This window comes from Dendropsophus ebraccatus, chromosome 6 (assembly GCF_027789765.1).
Source record: "Dendropsophus ebraccatus isolate aDenEbr1 chromosome 6, aDenEbr1.pat, whole genome shotgun sequence".
Taxonomy (NCBI): Eukaryota; Metazoa; Chordata; class Amphibia; order Anura; family Hylidae; genus Dendropsophus; species Dendropsophus ebraccatus.
The window spans coordinates 2443256-2464996 of NC_091459.1; the positions used below are offsets into that span (position 1 = coordinate 2443256).

The 21741-nt window shown below is 43.6% G+C and overlaps 1 protein-coding gene across 4 annotated transcripts in view; it reads right to left on the bottom strand.

Annotated features, from left to right (window-relative positions):
* Positions 1-684: 684 nt before the first annotated feature.
* C6H6orf118 (chromosome 6 C6orf118 homolog) overlaps positions 685-21741 on the bottom strand; it is a 45501-nt gene continuing 24444 nt past the window's right edge. For 2 of the 4 annotated variants that reach the window (XM_069974379.1, XM_069974382.1), the window contains exons 2-10: positions 19124-19818; positions 16884-17006; positions 11865-11924; positions 9536-9660; positions 8057-8118; positions 6611-6807; positions 4299-4352; positions 2236-2297; positions 685-823 (exon numbers count right to left, since the gene is read on the bottom strand). In XM_069974379.1, the coding sequence (XP_069830480.1) occupies positions 775-823; positions 2236-2297; positions 4299-4352; positions 6611-6807; positions 8057-8118; positions 9536-9660; positions 11865-11924; positions 16884-17006; positions 19124-19818 (1427 nt within the window). In that variant the 3' untranslated portion in view covers positions 685-774. Of the gene's footprint in view, positions 824-2235; positions 2298-4298; positions 4353-6610; positions 6808-8056; positions 8119-9535; positions 9661-11864; positions 11925-16883; positions 17007-19123; positions 19819-20793; positions 20819-21741 lie in introns of those variants that run through there. The other 2 variants (XM_069974381.1, XM_069974383.1) reach the window with 2 other exon arrangements.

The window sequence follows — 21741 nt, forward strand, 5'->3', positions numbered from 1 at the left end:
AAAACTAAAATACACAGACCAATATTTTCCCTATACAGAATTCCCATATAGAATACCAATGGTACACAGGCTCTGCACACAATATAAATGATTACAGTGCAGTTATATCCAGTGACTCTCAGGTGGCCTCTTCTCTGTTCAGAGTTCTCTGTTTTCCTTCTTCTCCATGTGGCCGGGTCATAATGAATAGTTATCCTTGTGATGAAAGGTCTCTGCAGAATCCGCATGATGGTTTAGGCTCTTCTCTCCGGCACCATCCTTACCAAACACCCTATTTGCTTTGCTCCACACAGTGACAGTGCCCACCTTGTGCCCCCATGTAGTATTTAGGCTGACTCTGGGCCCACAAATAGTACTTCTTTACAGGCACCCAAAGGCACAAAGGGACCGAAGTCTTCTTCTCTCCCCCCAAGCTACGTCACCTCTTTGGCGCCATTAGGTAGCATGGCTCATTTTTTTGTTCAGATCAGATTTCTCTGGACAGGTTTTATGAAGTTCCACTATTTATAATGTATACTAGATCTTTTTTGACAGGACCACTCCCCCAGACCACTTTTCACTGAATTTTTTGCGGTGGGTTAGTGGGAGTTACTAGACACAAGTATTTAACTACATCTTAATACTTTATTAAAAATTAATAAAAACCTCTAAATCAACTGAAAAAAACTTGAATAAAAGGTTTTAAAAAAATCTTCTGAGCAAAAAGATGTCACACACAAATAATGAAGCACACGATGAGCACATGAATATATGAGGAGATTGGTACGGCAAGCTTCATAGATCAGGTGCTTTTAACAACGACTCCAATAGGATTTTAATTTCCCTGAAAAAAGAAGAGGCGCTCTTAAAGCCAATGAATCAATTCGCTTAGTGATTTTTTTTTTCACACAATCTAGTTGGTGCCAAAAAAATAGTAGACAGACAGGGATATATGTAAATGCACGCTATATGTGGTACTCGGCCAGTAGTTGGGCTAACCGTGATGCCAATTCTGTGGTGAACTACAAGAGGTGTTAGTGTCGTGACGCCAGTGCTAGTCCAGCACACAGGTGGGATGTTGGTACCTGTTTTGTAGATGGCCGGTTTGGGTCCCCAAGATGGTTGGTAACCTGCTGGGTTGCTATGGGGCCCCTTGGGCTCTTGTCACGGTAGTCCTGAGTGGTAACTGACCCACCCAGACTATTGGTTCTGCCACCCACAGAAAGGGGAATAATAACCCAAGGTGTACAGTTGTGTGTATGTGTGCTGGTGCGTACAGAATATGACATCCCATGTGAGTCCCAGTGATGTAAAAATGAAACAGCTTTACTGTCAAGTTCTTCAATATGACAATACACGTTTACAGAATAGATAAATCTTCACATAGACATAGAAAAGAGCAACTCCTATAGGTCAGTAATAAACGGTATACATAAAACCTTAAATCATTACTCACTTCAGCTGCGCAATACATAGACATATAGAAAAAACTGACACCTAGTGGCGAAGCTTTAAAATACCTCACCACCACTTTAACCTAAGAGAAAAGATTTCTGGACAGGTGCACAGGAGAGAGAAAAAACACCCATGGTGGGACACCACATATAGGGAAATTAGTATAAAAGGCACAGTGGCCAAAAATAGGTTCTATCACTAGAGTTAAGTTTGGCTGCATCACAGAGGGGAGGAGATACGGTACACTGGGGGCGCTGGGCTCGTCTCCAGTACATAGAGGCACTGATCGCAAGAATCGTGCAGTGTTTTGAAAAATGGACCGCGCCACCAGAATTTCCCTACTGTAACACCTCCCCCTCCATCCCTGACGCACCTGTAACATCTCCTCCCTCCACCTCCCATCCCTAACCCTGCTGTAACACCTCCTCCCTCCCCCTCCCATCCCTAACCCTGCTGGGGATTATGCTTTCAGGTGTGAATCAGAAGAGAGGAGGTGTTACACCTTGCAGCTATTCAGAAGCTTGGGAAAGTCTTTTTGACTCTTTGAGAATAAAAACATTTTCTATGTTCTGGAAGCACAGACAGATATATGGAAGGCACCTTGACCTAACACTGCCATCTGTAACTCATGTTCTAAGCTGCTGACTGTTTCCTTCTGAGTGGTAAAAGCTTCTCCTGTTTGATACCACTTACTTGCGCTTGTCAGAGCTCACAAGGTAATGACTTTATAAGATCTGTTTATTAACAATTTACTGTCATAGATAAACCCTTTAAGCATCTGAATGTCAGTGTCATACTTACTCTTGTTTGTCTAGTGTAAGTTTCTGTTTCATCAGTGATCGTTTTATTTCAGACTCCAGATCCTGGAAATACCAGAGAGAAGTTAGTTTTTATAGGTATACACAGGTGGTATATTTGAAGGATTCCATGCCGCTGTATCATATACTGGGCCAGTGGTAAAAAAAAAAAAATATGTTCAGCCCAATGTACAGATAAAAGCTACAGAACTACAGAAGCCGATCAGACTCTGCGGATCAGCACTGACGTGTATTATTCTATGGCATCAGTAGAGATGAGCAAACTTTTCAGATGTTTGATTTGGCAGGTTTGCCGTATTTTGCTGAAAACTTAATCCGAACAGAACCTTAAACAAACTGCACTAATACAACTAAATAATAGTGGGACTATATGGGCTTTTTCGCACCAAAAAAGTCTTAACATCCCGCTTATTTGCAGCAAAACTGCGCCAATAAAGCAAATAAATGTGCCAATAAAGCCTTACAGACTAAGGCTATGTTCACACTACATTGCCATCGGCAACAACGGCCTATTGATCTATGGAATCCCGTCCAGAGCGTATACACATCGTCCGGCGCTGCAAATAACTGACATGTCAGTTTTCCGCGGCCGCAATTCAATGAGTTGCGGCCTTAGGAAACCCTGTCAGTTCACACAATGAAGCAAGCGGCCGGAGCCGCTCGTGGGAGGTTCTGATGCGGGCGCGTGCTGATGCACCTGCATCAGAACCCTGCGGCCGGAAAGATCATCCAGCCGGCACTTAAGTACCGGCCGGGATGATCCAGGCAGAGACAGGCCGTTCCGTTCTGCTAAGCCAGCTACATCTCCCCCACTAGGGGACTGGGCCGGCTACATCTCCCCCACTAGGGGACTGGGCCGGCTACATCTCCCCCACTAGGGGACTGGGCCGGCTACATCTCCCCCACTAGGGGACTGGGCCGGCTACATCTCCCCCACTAGGGGACTGGGCCGGCTACATCTCCCCCACTAGGGGACTGGGCCGGCTACATCTCCCCACTAGGGGACTGGGCCGGCTACATCTCCAACGCTAGGGGACTGGGCTGGCTACATCTCCCCCACTAGGGGACTGGGCCGGCTACATCTCCCCACTAGAGGACTGAGCCAGCTACATCTCCCCCACTAGGGGACTGGGCCAGCTACATCTCCCCCACTAGGGGACTGAGCCAGCTACATCTACCCCACTAGGGGACTGGGCCGGCTACATCTCCCCCACTAGGGGACTGAGCCGGCTACATCTCCCCCACTAGGGGACTGAGCCGGCTACATCTCCCCCACTAGGGGACTGGGCCGGCTACATCTCCCCCACTAGTGAACTGGGCCGGCTACATCTCCAACGCTAGGGGACTGGGCCGGCTACATCTCCAACGCTAGGGGACTGGGCCGGCTACATCTCCCCCACTAGGGGACTGAGCCGGCTACATCTCCCCCACTAGGGGACTGAGCCGGCTACATCTCCCCCACTAGGGGACTGAGCCGGCTACATCTCCCCCACTAGGGGACTGGGCCGGCTACATCTCCCCCACTAGGGGACTGGGTCGGCTACATCTCCCCCACTAGGGGACTGGGCCGGCTACATCTCCCCCACTAGGGGACTGGGCCGGCTATATCTCCCCCACTAGGGGACTGGGCCGGCTACATCTCCCCCACTAGGGGACTGGGCCGGCTATATCTCCCCCACTAGGGGACTGGGCCGGCTATATCTCCCCCACTAGGGGACTGGGCCGGCTACATCTCCCCTAGCTGCATCTCCCCGGAGTATCTCATGTTCCAAGTTATTTTTAATGACAGAAACACTTAAAATCCCTTTGCTGAAAGATGTTAGAGAGTACAATGACTATGTAGACTATAGATAATACAATGACTATGTAGACTATAGATAATACAATGACTATGTAGACTATAGAGAGTACAATGACTATGTAGACTATAGATAATACAATGACTATGTAGACTATAGAGAGTACAATGACTATGTAGACTATAGATAATACAATGACTATGTAGACTATAGAGAGTACAATTATTATGTTGTATAGGAAACATACCTGATTTGCTCGTTGAAAAAAATCATTTGAAGACTTAAGTTTCATTGTCTCTTTCTGAAATGAAAATATAAGTGTGTAATGGCAAAAAGAAGGTAATTCCTATAAAATAATGATATTATATATTACAGCCTTAACAGGAAACAATACTTATCTCGGGCATTGGCATCTATAGAGGAATAAGATATATTAGGTAGCATGTGAGCAGCTCTTGTAGTTGATGTGTTGGAAGCAGGAAAAATAGTGATGGAAGTAACAGGCCCAGAGGACGCATCATCGGGGTAAGCACAGACATCGGGGGAAGTAAGCACAGACATCGGGGGGAGCAGAGCTGCTGGGCTGAACTGTACAAGGTCATACATGTGGAAAATTGTTCTTCCTTCAGTTATGTCTCCCGCCTGCCCTCCCCCCACACACAAACATTCGGCACGGCTGACAGTTTCTGTATTATCTATAGGCATTGGAGGGGCAGGCTAAAGCAGGAGTGCTCACTTGCCTTCACGGCTGACCCCTATCTCCACCAACATCATCTATCAGTGGTTGTTTTACATGGCCCCGTACACCTGAGATTGACGGCCAAATCTGCGGCAGGCGGCGGGTTTGGCCCGACCAGGTACCTGTATCTGTAATGGATGGGCACTGCTCGCATTTATGTGAACTGGGAATCTAATGGTGGACAGACATTCTGTAGGGTAAGGTTGATTCCTTGCGGCTGCAGAAGATGCCGCCCTAGGGAGTCCTGGAAACTATGGATACAACCCCAGGCCATGTCCATGTGCTGACAGGATAAACTAATCTTCTGGAAAAGTGTGAACAAAAGTATGAAAGAAGGGAGAGCCCGGCCGCCATCGTTCCAAGGACTCTGCAGTACATTACACTGGGCAACTGCTCGCAACTCCAGCCAGTAGGATATTCAGCCGAAACCCCCGGGGTTGTAATATTTTATAGTGAATTACATCTTCTCACTTTCCTCCTGTATCCTTCTTTGTATACTTCAATGTATCTTTCTTTGTTCATTGTATCCTTCTTTATATCCTTCTTTGTATCTTGTATTCTTCTTTGTATCCTTCTTTGTATACTTCATTGTATCCTTTATTGTATCTTTCATTGTATTCTTCTATGTATACTTCATTGTATCCTTCTTTCTATCTTGTATCCTTCTTTGTATCTCCTTGCACTGGATTTGGATTTATCCGTAAGTAATCCATATCTATTCACTCTATAGCTATTGTGTTTTTTAGAGCTATTATTATCACAATCTCTGAATCCACCGTAAAGCTCCCCTTTAAATAGCGTCTATTGTCTTGGTTATTAGCAGAAGACGGGGACACCAAAACGAGAGCGCTTTTCTTGGCTGACATGTCGGTTTTAGTTGGAGCCTCTATTCTTAGAATTCTGCATTATGCGTTTCCTTTTGTTCTTATTAAAGGGGTCCCCGGCCCTTCATTTATTTACTTATATATTGCTGTCCTTAAAGAGGATTTACCATCAGGTACATCCTCTTTAATCTGACCCAGGGATAGAACGGCGCCGTCACGGGGAAGCTGGTGCCGTGGCCCGGTTTCAGTGTACGGCGCCGTTCTATGCACGTGTCTCGGGCTGGAGCTGAAGTACAGGCTCTATTGAGTGACGCGGCTCTATTGATTCTAATGAAGCCGCGTCATAGAGGGAATGGAATTCCCTCCCACTGGGGGCCGGCCGGCCTCCTGTCCTTCAGCTCCAGCCCGGGAAACATGCATACAACAACGCCGCAGTTCAAAAAAACAGACCGCGGCATCGGCTTCCCCGTGACGGCGCTGTTCTATCCCTGGGTCAGATTAAAGAGGATGTACCTGATGGTACATCCTCTTTAAATAGATTATAAAGAGCCTGTTCTTACCTAACTGCACTCCCCCTGGGGTTCTCCTGCGGTATCTGAGCGCTCCTGCTGCCACTTCCTAGATGGACAGGTCTCGGCAGTGACAGCCCACTCAGCCAATCACAGTGCTGTCCCGCTGTCATGATTGTCTGGGCGTCTATAAGACCAGTCTATCTAGGAAGTGGCAGCAGGAGAGTTTGGTGGGGATCCCAGTTGGGTTTTACCATTTGACCCAGTCAGCACTGGTTGGACAGAAGCAGGCAGTAGAGGAATGCAACAATGCCACAATGCTAAGACTGTAGCAGGTGCCATAGATGTTGGTGGGAAACATCTAAGGGGCAGGGACACCTGTCAGAAACAAACGCTCCTGTTCCCTTTGCTTACCTCCCATAGTGGCCTATTAGCACAGGACAAGGACATTAGTGGTCCGGTGATTATACAGCAGCGGTTCAGTTACCTGTATATCGCTGATATACTGCTCTGTAGCCTCCGCATTTACAGCATGGGTTAGGCTCTTTCTAATCTCTTCCTCCAAGCCGTTCACTTCTGTCAGGGCTTTTAGTACGTCACTTCTCTTTGTTACTAATTCCTCCACCTGACTTATATGACGCCGCTCACCGGATGGATCGCTGGTCCTAGAAGGTAACTGAGGAGCTACAGAGGCAAAGAAGAAATCATATTGAGCCAGAAAGTGAGACTGCTGCGAGGAAGGAAGAACTTTACCAATTCTGAATCCTTGTAAATCGGTTATTATTATTATTAAGTCACCATAAGCACAAACCAGTTGTGGAAGTGACCGCTGGAAAAGATCCAAATAGTGTGTAGTGGACGGCTATAGGTCAGCTGACAACCAGCAAACAGAGCCGCACTGATGAAAAAATTCCTCTTAAAAGGGCACCAGGAAGTGGTGTATTCTCTTTAGTCTTCCAGTACTTATTACCTGCTGTATGTCCTGCAGGAAGTGGTGTATTCTTTCCAGTCTGACACAGTGCTCTCTGCTGCCACCTCTGTCCATGTCAGGAACTGTCCAGAGCAGGAGAGGTTTTCTATGGGGATTTGCTGCTGCTCTGGACAGTTCCTGACATGGACAGAGGTGGCAGCAGAGAGCACTGTGTCAGACTGGAAAGAATACACCACTTCCTGCAGGACATACAGCAGCTGATAAGTACTGGAAGACTGGAGAGAATACACCACTTCCTGAAGGATGTACAGCAGCTGATAAGTACTAAAAGACTGTAGATTTTTATAAAGAAGTAAAATACTTTTTTCTTGGAGTACTGCTTTAAAGCAAGTTGTTGTTCTTCACTTTAAATCATTTTCCTTCCAAAGAGTAACTGACCACTAAACTGAATGGCAGGGGAGATGGAGAGAACAGCTCTTATACAGGTTTCTGGGGGGAGGAAGGAGACAGAAAAGGTAATGACTAGAGATGAGCGAAGCGGGTTCGGGTTCGAGTCCATCCGAACGTTCGGCATTTGATTAGCTGGGGCTGCTGAACTTGGATAAAGCTGTAAGGTTGTCTGGAAAACATGGATACGGCCAATGACTATATCCATGTTCCACATAGCCTTAGGGCTTTATCCAACTTCAGCAGCCACCGCTAATCACATGCCGAACGATCGGGTTCGGATGGACTCCAGCTGCTCCAGGTTCGCTCATCTCTAGTAATGACCTGTATGGAATGAACTGTTAGTCTCTGGGAGGGGGATGATTTAGCATGTAATTCACCTGTGGAGACTACCCCTTTATTAGACTAACTAACTAAACTAAACTAACTAACTAAACTAACTAAAAAACTGGCATTTGCTCTCTGTAAAGAACCAACGGGCTCCATAACACCAATGCTTTCCTGCAAGAAAGTGGATATTGTGCATTATATACAGTATATATCTATCAGACTTACTGATGTCAGACACCATCTCAGGGAAGGAATTGTTCAGCTCAGTCTTCAAATCATTTCGAAGTCTAAAGATATGAAGCAAGAAGAGATTACAGCAAAAAAAAAATCTTTAGTTTATTAATATTTTCTGCACCTTTTTAGTTAGTAACGTCTTATGACCATTGAGGTACACGGGGGCACGAGGGATAAAAGGACTTTTAACACAAGAATTCTAGTCATTTATATATGTATTAATGTTACTATGTTCTAAGAAATCATCTAAGCCTTTTATAAAGCTTTCAGCTATTGCTGCTGTGACCCGCTCCTCAGGTAGCCTATTCCCCCGATGGGATCAGGAGAGGCTGACCAGGCATACTAGCTGGGCTGGGCCTTATTGCTTCTATGACGCTAATCTGGGCTCAGTAATTATTTACAATGGGCTTCAGCAACCCTTAGTAATCGATCGCCAATAACATATGTACTGCATTGATACCTATAAACAATCATAGGAGGCCCCTGGGGCAATAACAAACAAAAGAGTACAAAAAAAAAGTTGTTTTTTTTTTTATAAATAAAAAATCCAATCACGTATGAAAAATTTAAATCACCCCCCCTTTTCCCATTTTTTTATTAAAAAAATAATTTTAGAAAAATTGCTATTGTGGCGTGTGTAATCGTCTGAACTAGTAAATTATCATTTTCCTGATTTCGAACGATAAACGGCGTAAGTGCAAAAAAAATTGAATTGCTAATTTTTGGTCAAATCACATCCAGAAAAAATCTGAATAAAAAAGGGATCAAAAAAGTTTTATACATATATATATATATATATATATATATATATATATATATATATACACATGCAAGCAATATACCGATAAAAAGTCCATATCCTGGCCCAAAAAATTACCATAAAATAAAAGTAATGTAAGGATCAGAATAGAAAAATTTTACACGCATTTTTAAAGGCCCTTATGCAGAAGAACATAGCATTAATAGTATGGGTAGAGTACTTTAGCTACAAGACAGCTTAAAGGGGTATTCTCACCTGGCTTAATCAGCTTGGCATCACTGCATCCCACTGTTACTTCCCCTGCCCCATCCTCCTCCCCAGCGGGATGCAGTGATGCCGAGCTGAATATGGCAGGACAGAATAAGCTGAATTACACATTAAAACCATCTCCCCATCCTGTTAATTCTTTGTTGGCAATCCTCTGACCTCTCGCCAGCTACAGAATATTTGGATGATGAACATGCGGCCCCGTTAGATTGGACGTTCCATGATTATTTATCTTAGCAGCTGTCGTCTGGCCGCACATACTGTAAACTTAGCGAGATAATCAGATGTTAAGAAATCTCAGATTCCTGGCAAAATCTCCAAGCAGATCAATCTGTCACAATGATTTTATTCTGCAGATGATCTCAGAGTGATTCCGATGAGGTGGAAAAATGACAGAACGAGAAAATTGCTTCTGACTTGTAAAATGTCACATTGCTACTCACTGGTCGTTGCGCTCTAAAGCAATAAAAGCCTTGTCCTCAAGTCCTCTCACATTCTGCATGACCTCCTCTACATCCTCCGTTTTCACAGGTCGTTTCTTCATGCCGGCAATTTCAGATATTAGAACCTAAAATGTAACAACAGAATTTAAAGGGGATGTAACAGGTTAATTAGCAAATTCCCCCCCCCCCCCCCTTTCTACCTTCCAATTTTTCCCAAATGTTGCTTTCACCTCTGCGAAATTCAGCACATTGCCCCGTGATGTACTATGACGTTGCATAATTTTTGCCCTTTTTTGTGAATTTTAAATGGGCACTGTTAATATAATTTTCAAAATCTTCAATTTCTTATTATTTAAAAAAAAAATAAGTATAGGTAAGGTAAGTCTAGCTACTATATAGCATGTCTTCAGGAGTCTGGACCTGGATACAGTAAGTATAGCTGTTATATAGCAGCCTTCAGGAGACTGGACCTGGATACAGTAAGTATAGCTGTATATAGCAGCCTTCAGGAGACTGGACCTGGATACAGTAAGTATAGCTGTATATAGCAGCCTTCAGGAGACTGGACCTGGATACAGTAAGTATAGCTGTTATATAGCTACCTTCAGGAGACTGGACCTGGATACAGTAAGTATAGCTGTATATAGCAGCCTTCAGTAGACTGGACCTGGATACAGTAAGTATAGCTGTTATATAGCAGCCTTCAGGAGACTGGACCTGGATACAGTAAGTATAGCTGTATATAGCAGCCTTCAGGAGACTGGACCTGGATACAGTAAGTATAGCTGTTATATAGCTGCCTTAAGGGGACTGGACCTGGATACAGTAATATAGCTGTTATATAGCTGCCTTCAGGAGACTGGACCTGGATACAGTAAGTATAGCTGTTATATAGCTGCCTTCAGGAGACTGGACCTGGATACAGTAAGTATAGCTGTTATATAGCTGCCTTCAGGAGACTGGACCTGTATACAGTAAGTACAGCTGTTATATAGCAGCCTTCAGGAGACTGGACCTGGATACAGTAAGTACAGCTGTTATATAGCAGCCTTCAGGAGACTGGACCTGTATACAGTAAGTATAGCTGTTATATAGCTGCCTTCAGGAGACTGGACCTGGATACAGTAAGTATAGCTGTTATATAGCAGCCTTCAGGAGACTGGACCTGGATACAGTAAGTATAGCTATTATATAGCTGCCTTCAGGAGACTGGACCTGGATACAGTAAGTATAGATGTTATATAGCAGCCCTCAGGAGACTGGACCTGGATACAGTAAGTATAGCTGTTATATAGCCGCCTTCAGGAGACCAGACCTGTATACAGTAAGTATAGCTGTTATATAGCTGCCATCAGGAGACTGGACCTGGATACAGTAAGTATAGCTGTTATATAGCAGCCCTCAGGAGACTGGACCTGGATACAGTAAGTATAGCTGTTATATAGCCGCCTTCAGGAGACCAGACCTGTATACAGTAAGTATAGCTGTTATATAGCAGCCTTCAGGAGACTGGACCTGGATACAGTAAGTATAGCTGTTATATAGCCGCCTTCAGGAGACTGGACCTGGATACAGTAAGTATAGCTGTTATATAGCTGCCATCAGGAGACTGGACCTGGATACAGTAAGTATAGCTGTTATATAGCAGCCATCAGGAGACTGGACCTGGATACGGTAGGTATAGCTGTTATATAGCTGCCTTCAGGAGACTGGACCTGAATACAGTAAATATAGCTGTTATATAGCAGCCTTCAGGAGACTGGACCTGTATACAGTAATATAGCTGTTATATAGCAGCCTTCTGGAGACTGGACCTGGATATAGTAAGTATAGCTGTTATATAGCAGCCTTCAGGAGACTGGACCTGGATACAGTAAGTATAGCTGTTATATAGCTGCCATCAGGAGACTGGACCTGGATACAGTAAGTATAGCTGTTATATAGCTGCCATCAGGAGACTGGACCTGGATACAGTAAGTATAGCTTTGTTATAAAGCATAAGAACTGAAATATAATAATTAATATGCAGACATGCTTTACTTCACATGCCCTGCTGATTTAGATTTCAAAAGTTATAACCACAAGGACACTTTAACATCAACATTAAACATCAAGTTTCATACAATAAAATGTTTCCACAACACCTAAACCATAAATCTAATATTGCAGAGAATAGTAAAAAATCACAAAGAAAGACCATGAAATGTGTCTAAAAAGTTGGTCAGAAAAAATAATGCAAAATGCTCCAGAAAACAGACAGATAAAAACGTGTGACTTCCTTGTTTGTCTCTTCTGTTTTCTGTTGCACATAAGGACTGGGGGGTATTACCTCATGTTGTGGTGAACACTGAGCATCCAGCAAGAAGCCAACATATCCGTCATAGGCGGCCTAAATCCAATGTGAAAATAATAGTAAGTCAAATGTAAGATAAAGTGGAAAATATTTCTGAGCTTAATTCCTGATACCTGCTGCTATTGAGCTCCATCATGTACGATCACTTGCTGTGTACGGGACCTGCTGCAGGTGGCTGGGAGAGACACTATCAACTGGGAAAAGAGTGATGGGCATGCAGCGCTTAAAGGGAACCAATCAGGACGATTATCCTGGTTCCCGGCAGCGGAGTATGGCTCTATTGTGCAGCATATACCAGTCAGGGCTGCTGCAGTAGCTTTACAAAAGGGAAAAAGATGTTTTCTTACACTGCACGAGGCCGGGAGAGAGGCGGCAACTAGTCATCTGGGCGAAGAGCTGCCTGTGACTAGTCACCACTCTCTGTCAGCGCACAGTGCAAGGATGATTGATTGACAGGCAGAGAGGCCACTAATGGGTCTCTGCGCCTGTCAATCATCCCCTACCTGCACCCTGACAAGGTGAGAGTGGTAACTAGAGGTGGCTCTCTGCCCAGATGACTAGTTGCCGCCCCTCTCCTGGCCTCTCGCAGTGTCATAAAACATCTTTCCCCCCCTCGTAAAGCTACTGCTGCAGCTGCGACTGGTATATGCTCCACAAGCTGCACAATAGATCTATATTGCCGGGAACCATATCACCACAATGGCATTGATTGGTTCCCTTTAATGTGTATCTCCACTGTTTTTTTTAAATAACTATTGTGCAGCACTGTGCACGGTGGCCATGTCTCTAATGTACATCTATTATAAATATAGCACCAGAACAGGAATCGCAGCGCTCGTCCATCACATATAACTGTGCCGTATGAGACAAAGCTTACTGCTGCATCTCCATAACTCTGTCAGTCTGTGCACCGGGCCACATGCTGGAGAAGGGAGCACAGAGTGGGGGGCTAAGAAGCCTATTCAGAAGTAAATTCATAATAGATTTCAAACCAATTTCTCCAGATGAAAGGTCGGCACTCACCCTCCCTAAGCATTCACCCTCTTATCCTTACCAAAATAGGGGTACAGTGCATTCCACTAAAGGGGTGTTAATGATCTGCTCTCCTACAAAAAGCAATTCCCAATTTTGAAACAGTATAACACGGATAAAGAGGGGCACTCACCCTTCCATATATATTTTTTTTTAAATTCAGTCTTTATTTCGAGGTATCCAATGTGAGATTAGCAGAACAGCAGACATGTAGGTACCTCGGGCTTGTCTATGGGATCCCCCATCTCTGATATGTGATCCTGTCATCATGCGCCCGATCTCCCACCATCGCCCTGATATCCCAGCAGTGGTAGATGAGACGGAGGCGGGGGCAGCCTGGAGACAGAGTGAGGCGGGTGCAGACAGCCCGTAATGAGGATCATTTTCCCAAAGACGTGAGATCACAGAGACAAGGCCAGAGGTACCTATAGGATGTCTGCTTAGTATCTGAAAACTGGCGGCAGGGATATACAATATCCAGATCCATGCTGTCGGAGAAAAGGAGGCCTCCTATCCTTTTACAAACCCTGATGCTATGACCAGGCCCATCAAGAAGACGTCACAATGTACACGTCACAGCCCCAAGATGGTGCCCGATCCTACATATCCCCAGAATGGCAAAAGATTAAATGAGCAAGTACCCATCCCCCTCCCCTAGCCTGAGACAAAGTCAGGAATTCACAGTGAATAGCATTGATCAGTCAGATAGGTGCTCTGCTAGTTAAGGTATGTATCCACCCCTGTATGTATCTGTCTGTGTATGTATCTGCCCGTGTGTGTATCTGCCAGTGTATGTATCCGCCCGTGTGTGTATCTGCCAGTGTATGTATCTGCCCGTGTGTGTATCTGCCAGTGTATGTATCTGCCCATGGATGTATCTGCCAGTGTACGTATCTGCCAGTGTACGTATCTGCCCGTGTATGTATCTGCCCTTGTATGTATCTGCCCGTGTGTGTATCCGCCCGTGTATGTATCCGCCCATGTATGTATCTGCCCGTGTGTGTATCTGCCAGTGTATGTATCTGCCCGTGTGTGTATCTGCCAGTGTATGTATCCGCCCATGGATGTATCTGCCCGTGTATGTATCCACCCCTGTATGTATCTGTCTGTGTATGTATCTGCCCGTGTGTGTATCTGCCAGTGTATGTATCCGCCCATGTATGTATCTGCCCGTGTGTGTATCTGCCAGTGTATGTATCTGCCCGTGTGTATCTGCCAGTGCATGTATCTGCCCGTGTATGTATCTGCCTGTGTATGTATCCGTCCGTGTGTGTATCAGCCCGTGTATGTATCCGCCCCTGTATGTATCTGCCCGTGTATGTATCTGCCTGTGTATGTATCCATCCGTGTATCAGCCCGTGTATGTATCCACCCCTGTATGTATCTGTCTGTGTATGTATCTGCCCGTGTGTGTATCTGCCAGTGTATGTATCCGCCCGTGTGTGTATCTGCCAGTGTATGTATCTGCCCGTGTGTGTATCTGCCAGTGTATGTATCTGCCCATGGATGTATCTGCCAGTGTACGTATCTGCCAGTGTACGTATCTGCCCGTGTATGTATCTGCCCTTGTATGTATCTGCCCGTGTGTGTATCCGCCCGTGTATGTATCCGCCCATGTATGTATCTGCCCGTGTGTGTATCTGCCAGTGTATGTATCTGCCCGTGTGTGTATCTGCCAGTGTATGTATCCGCCCATGGATGTATCTGCCCGTGTATGTATCCACCCCTGTATGTATCTGTCTGTGTATGTATCTGCCCGTGTGTGTATCTGCCAGTGTATGTATCCGCCCATGTATGTATCTGCCCGTGTGTGTATCTGCCAGTGTATGTATCTGCCCGTGTGTATCTGCCAGTGCATGTATCTGCCCGTGTATGTATCTGCCTGTGTATGTATCCGTCCGTGTGTGTATCAGCCCGTGTATGTATCCGCCCCTGTATGTATCTGCCCGTGTATGTATCTGCCTGTGTATGTATCCATCCGTGTATCAGCCCGTGTATGTATCCGCCCCTGTATGTATCTGCCAGTGTATGTATCCGCCCGTGTATGTATCCGCCCGTGTATGTATCCGCCCGTGTATGTATCTGCCAGTGTATGTACCTGCCCGTGTATGTATCTGCCTATGGATGTATCCGCCCATGTATGATTGCTGTCAGTCTTCTTATTTCCTGGTCTGTATCGATAGGCTCTGGACTTCTGCCGGGGTCTTCTCTATCTTACTCACTTTCCTTTACAATCTCCAATTCTTTGTCCTGTTACAATGCAGACTTCACGTCTCGTCTTTTCTACATTCCTCCCGATGTCGGATTTTTACTTTCTTCATGTTCCTGTTCCATTATGTATTATTTCTGACATTATTATGTAAGACACTCGCTTCATCCATCTGCTACATGCGACTGTTTAATGAGATTTACTTTTGTTTTGAAAGTGACTTTTTGTGAGGTTATACATGAAAAACTTATAGAATAGAGAGAAACAGAGGGAATACAGAGCTAACCGAATCTTGTAGCCATGTCTATGATGGAACTATTATCTGTATATAGATAGGAGATAGATAGATAGATAGATAGATAGATAGATAGATAGATAGATAGATAGAAGATAGATAGATAGATAGATAGATAGATAGGGGATAGATAGATAGGAGATAGATAGATAGGAGATAGATAGATAGGAGATAGATAGATAGATAGATAGATAGATAGATAGATAGATAGATAGATAGATAGATAGATAGATAGATAGGAGATAGATAGATAGATAGGAGATAGATAGATAGGAGATAGATAGATAGGAGATAGATAGATAGATAGATAGGAGATAGATAGATAGATAGATAGATAGATAGATAGATAGATAGATAGATAGATAGATAATAGATAGGAGATAGATAGATAGATAGATAGATAGATAGGAGATAGATAGATAGATAGATAGATAGATAGATAGGAGATAGATAGGAGATAGATAGGAGATAGATAGATAGGAGATAGATAGATAGGAGATAGATAGATAGATAGATAGATAGATGATAGATAGGAGATAGATAGATAGATAGGAGATAGATAGATAGGAGATAGATAGATAGATAGATAGATAGATAGATAGATAGATAGATAGGAGATAGATAGATAGATAGGAGATAGATAGATAGATAGATAGATAGATAGATAGATAGGAGATAGATAGATAGATAGATAGATAGGAGATAGATAGATAGGAGATAGATAGATAGGAGATAGATAGATAGGAGATAGATAGATAGGAGATAGATAGATAGATAGATAGATAGGAGATAGATAGATAGATAGATAGATAGATAGATAGATAGATAGATAGGAGATAGATAGATAGATAGATAGATAGATAGATAGATAGGAGATAGATAGATAGGAGATAGATAGATAGATAGGAGATAGATAGATAGATAGATAGATAGATAGGAGATAGATAGATAGATAGATAGGAGATAGATAGATAGATAGGAGATAGATAGATAGATAGGAGATAGATAGATAGGAGATAGATAGATAGATAGGAGATAGATAGGAGATAGATAGATAGATAGATAGATAGATAGATAGATAGATAGGAGATAGATAGTAGATAGATAGATAGATAGGAGATAGATAGATAGGAGATAGATAGATAGGAGATAGATAGATATAGATAGATAGATAGATAGATAGATAGATAGATAGATAGATAGATAGATAGGAGATAGATAGATAGGAGACAGATAGATAGATAGATAGGAGATATATAGATAGATAGGAGATAGATAGATAGATAGATAGATAGATAGATAGATAGATAGATAGGAGATAGATAGATAGATAGATAGATAGATAGATAGATAGATAGATAGATAGGAGATAGATAGATAGATAGATAGATAGGAGATAGATAGGAGATAGATAGATAGATAGATAGATAGATAGATAGGAGATAGATAAATAACCTACCTTAATTTTATCTAGAATATTTCCAAAAACAGAAGAATCTTTGCAGATTTTTACAAAACTTTCACTGAAGATCTGTAGACGGGCAAAATGTGGCGGCCTAATGTGGGCAATGCTTAGAAGTTCCTAAATCACCAATAACAAAACAGGAAATAATTAGATTTTATTTCTCAGTTTTAAGCGCTTCCTTACAGTTTAGCAGAGCGCAGTTACACCCTGGTGATAGCATGGCCTTAGGGGCAGCAAGGTGTCACAGCCGCAAATGACAGTAAGCCCTTTAAATGCTGCGGTCACACTGACTCCCTCCGCCCTCCATCGGCACCCCAGAAAGAAGAAGAAGAAATCCCAGTTTCCCGGCTAGGGAGGCCTATTAGGCTCTTCCCTAAGACATTCTGATCAGTAATGCCTGGCAATGGAGCACTGACAGGCATAATACACTGCAGTACAGATCTGTACTGCAGTGTATTATACCTGTTATATAGAGATTGCCTAGTGGGACAGTAAAAAGAAAAATTTAAATAAATATAAAGGTGAAAAAAACACTATAATTAATAAAAGACACAATTCTTTCCCCTATCATAAATGGTGTTTTAAGGGTCAATGTAAAATGCTGACAATGTAAAGTGCTGCAGAATCAGGTGCGGGATCACAGCAGCGCTGATGGTAAGTATATACTGCTGATGGTAAGTACACACTGCTGATGATAAGTATACACTGCTGATGGTAAGTATACACTGCTGATGGTAAGTACACACTGCTGATGGTAAGTACACACTGCTCATGGTAAGTATATACTGCTGATGGTAAGTACACACTGCTCATGGTAAGTACACATTGCTGATGGTAAGCACACATTGCTGATGGTAAGTATATACTGCTGATGGTAAGTACACACTGCTCATGGTAAGTACACATTGCTGGTGGTAAGTATATACTGCTGATGGTAAGTAGACATTGCTGATGGTAAGAATGCACTGCTAATGGTATCTGGAAATATGTATATCCCTGCTGTCAGTTTCCCTTCTTTAAATGGCCCCATGAACGGTACAGGCATCGTTCGCACGGCCTGGCTGCTCTATACAATGTGCTGTGTACTGCTGGTATATATTTTATCCATAAATGCAAGATGAAGAACAATCTTCAGCATTCACCGATCCTTGTGAAAAGTATTTTTTGCAGGTACAAGATGGTAACTATGTAGTCACTATGGCCATGAGGAAGCTGTGAAACAGTCGTGTGCCTCAAGGATCAGTGAGTGCTGCGGATTTTTCTTAATATCACATTTAAGTCAATTTGTTTCTGGACGATTGTGCGCCACCATTTGTGTAAGACCCTATCCTAGTGGTGTGGAGCTTTCAGGAGTCTGGCAGTGCCGGCTCGCTTTAGACATGATTTACGTATCAGGGTGCTTTGCTGATCTCACTGGGAAGCGCCCCTTAGCAATTAGTTTCCTTCCCTTAAGGGATATCTGGCTATTCTCAGGCTTTGAGACTCATGACTGAAGTTCCACAGACCCTGTTTTTGCATATTCAAAATTTTTAGGGGGCAATGTATCAGTGGAGACTCTTGAGTGAGTACTTCATTAGATTTTCTTTTGCTGATGTCCCTGAGATCAGTGATTGTTGTGTTTTGTTGGTTTTCTGTCCATTGCCTCCTGATAGCCAGAATCCTGCTCCACACTGATGAGGGGCAAATACCCTGAAACAGCTCTCTGTGGATGGATACCTGGCCTTGGGATTTCCCTTGTCATGTCGTAATACTTTCAAATGAGTTAGGCTTTGACGCTAAAGGGACCACCCTGGTATTTCCTAATATTTGCAACTAAGTGGGACTTAAGGGGCTACTTATCAGGGTGGTTTGGTGATCTCTCCCCTTGGCTGGGTCCTTCCCTGTAGAGATATCTGTCTATTCCCGTGTTTTGAGACTCGTAACCGAGACTCCACGGACCCTGTTTTTGCATTTTCAATTTTTTTTAGGGGGTAACTTATCAATGGAGACTCTGCATTGAGTACTCCATTGGATTTTTTTGCTGCTCTCCCTGAGCTCAGTGATTGTTTTGTCCTGATTTACACCAGTTCCTGATAATTTATACTAAATCTACCAATCTGTCACAGGCCAGGGCCCTTTTGCTGATCCCCACAAGACTTTTGTTTGTCTAGAAGAATCCCCCCACCTCCACCCGACATATCTTTGTATTCACGAGTCAGATGATATGCTCTTTTTATGGAGCCTCGTGTTCCCACCTTTATTAGCTTCTTCTCATGGTACTCAACACTCCCGTTCTTGTGGAAGTCTTTGGATATGTCTTGCTTTTGAGGAATTTCTCTGCCAAACTGTAAGAACATATTGAACTGGTCAGATTTGGTAAGACCGGTGAAGTAGGCCGGGAGAAACTGGTATTGCTCCCCCCGCTCCAGGGATGCTGGTGGTCCGCCAAACTTCAGTAACTTTATTTCGGGCAGATCAAGCTCTTTTTGCTTCAGCGGTGATCTTGTATATTCTTTGTGTTCTGGATTTTCTTGGCACGTTGTTTGAGGCCGAGTGTCTACAACAGAATTGGCAAATGGAGTGTTTATTGGTGTAAATGGGCCGGTTTGTTTCATGATTGGAGAACTTGCACAAGAAGACTTGGCTTTTGGGTTTGCCTTTACTGAACTTGACTTCAGAGTAAAGTTTATAAATGAATCTTTTACTTTCTCAGCTTTTTCAGTTGGCGTCTGTGTCATTTTCCCACCTGTCCAGAAACTCTTTTCTAGAACTGTTGGCTTAAACAGATGGTTATGGTTCAGATGTCCGCCTGTATAATCCCAGGAATCTTTCTGATTTGCTTGTTCCACACCATCCAAAAGGATATTAAGGGGCAGGATTCTAGATTTTGGTTTTGTATTCAACATAATAGCAGTAGTGTCTGAAACAATGTTCTGATAAAGAAACAGGCCTGGAAAACAAAAGCACAGAGTCAGACAAGTCTCTATATCCCGAAAATACAATTATACTACTGCATCCAAACACAGCGATCAATGTACAGTATATACGTGTCACAGATATAGACAGAAACCAATCACCATGGCTTTACAGACCCAGCTTTTACTCCCCTATAGCCTTCATGCACTGATCGAATACAAAAATTTGGGCACCCCTGGTCAAAATCGCTGATACTGTGAAGGAAGTTTAAGATGAAATGACATCCACAAGGCATAAAGATGAAATAGGCTTTTTAACATTTTAAGCAATATAAGGAATAGTGGTATTGCAACCGACCCCTCTATGGAGTAATTATGGAGCAGACACATCTCCTGACACACTGAGCAAAAGAGGCGGAAATTCCAAGTGGAGTCCACTTGAAATTCTGCCTGTCTCTTTGCTTCAAAGGGATTTCTCACGTGCCTCTGCTCAAAAAATTTACATGTCGATTATATAAACGGAGAGGAAAGGCGCACAAGAAATCCTATTGAAGCAATGGGACATGCAGAATTTCAAGCAGAATCTGCGGTGCGGACTCCGCTTGGAATTTCCACCTCTTTTGCTCTGTGTGAATGGGCCCTAAGAGACTGATAGGAACTGCCTTCCATTCTTTTTGTTTTCTTACTCAAGGGGAGTAAGTCTTTGAATTGAATACACAGGTGCCCTTTAAATGTCATAAAACATTCCCTGACTCAGAGGGCAGATATGTAGCGGTACATTGTACTATATAGAGTATTGCTGGGATTGTATAATAGGGGTTGTCTACATCCCACCTCCTTATTCTAGAACACCTAGCCAGTCTACCAGAGACTTTGGTTACATGTACAGACACCTTCCTGTTTGATACTGGCTCTGATGCATCGGGCTTATAATGGTATATAGCAGCGTATAATAATATCTGGAGGATGACGTCGCCATCACAGAGACAATTCTGCAATGTATCGCTCACCCTCGGGCATAGACCTGGCATTCGTGAATACTCTAATGGCACCATACGTCTCACGTATAAATGGAGTTACTCCCGAGAGGGCGGTTAGATCCATCACCACTTAGACTAGGCAAGGAGGAGGGATTAGGTCAGGCTGGTACAGTATCTTCATCTATTTCGAGGGGCTTTCATACAGGAAATACAGAAAGTAAAAACACAAACAAGTCATCCGGGACGAGAGAGAGAGAGAGAGAGTGACAGACGGAGACGGCCCGTGTGAGAGATAACAGCCCTAATACATTAGCAGAAGAAGGTAGAAGAGCTGCGGAGAACAAGCAGATAATATGTTATACTACAAAATGTACCCGGCGCTGCCCGGGTATAAAGTGTCAGTGTGTATAGGGGATCCTGTATACCTGTAGTATAGAGTTGGTGGAGGTGCTGTATACCTGTAGTATAGAGTTGGTGGAGGTCTTGTATACCTGAAGTACATAGTTCGGGGGTCCTTTATACCTGTAGTGTATAGTTGGTGTAGTTCCTGTATACCTGTAGTGTATAGTTTGGGGGTCCTGAATACCTGTAGTGTATAGTTTGGGGTTCTGTATACCTGTAGTATAGAGTTGGTGGAGGTGCTGTGGCGGTGTTATCCAGTCACAGTATGGTGGTATTGATCAGGTCTGGTATGGCAGTGTTATCCAGTCACAGTATGGCGGTATTGGTAAGGTCTGGTATAGCGGTGTTATCCAGTCACAGTATGGCGGTATTAGTCAGGTCAGGTCTGGTATGGCGGTGTTATCCAGTCACAGTGTGTCGGTATTGGTCAGGTCTGGTATGGCGGTGTTATCCAGTCACAGTATGGTGGTATTGGTCAGGACTGGTGGTGTTATCCAGTCACAGTATGGCGGTATTGGTCAGGTCTGGTATGACAGTGTTATCCAGCACAGTATGGTGGTATTGGTCAGGTCTGGT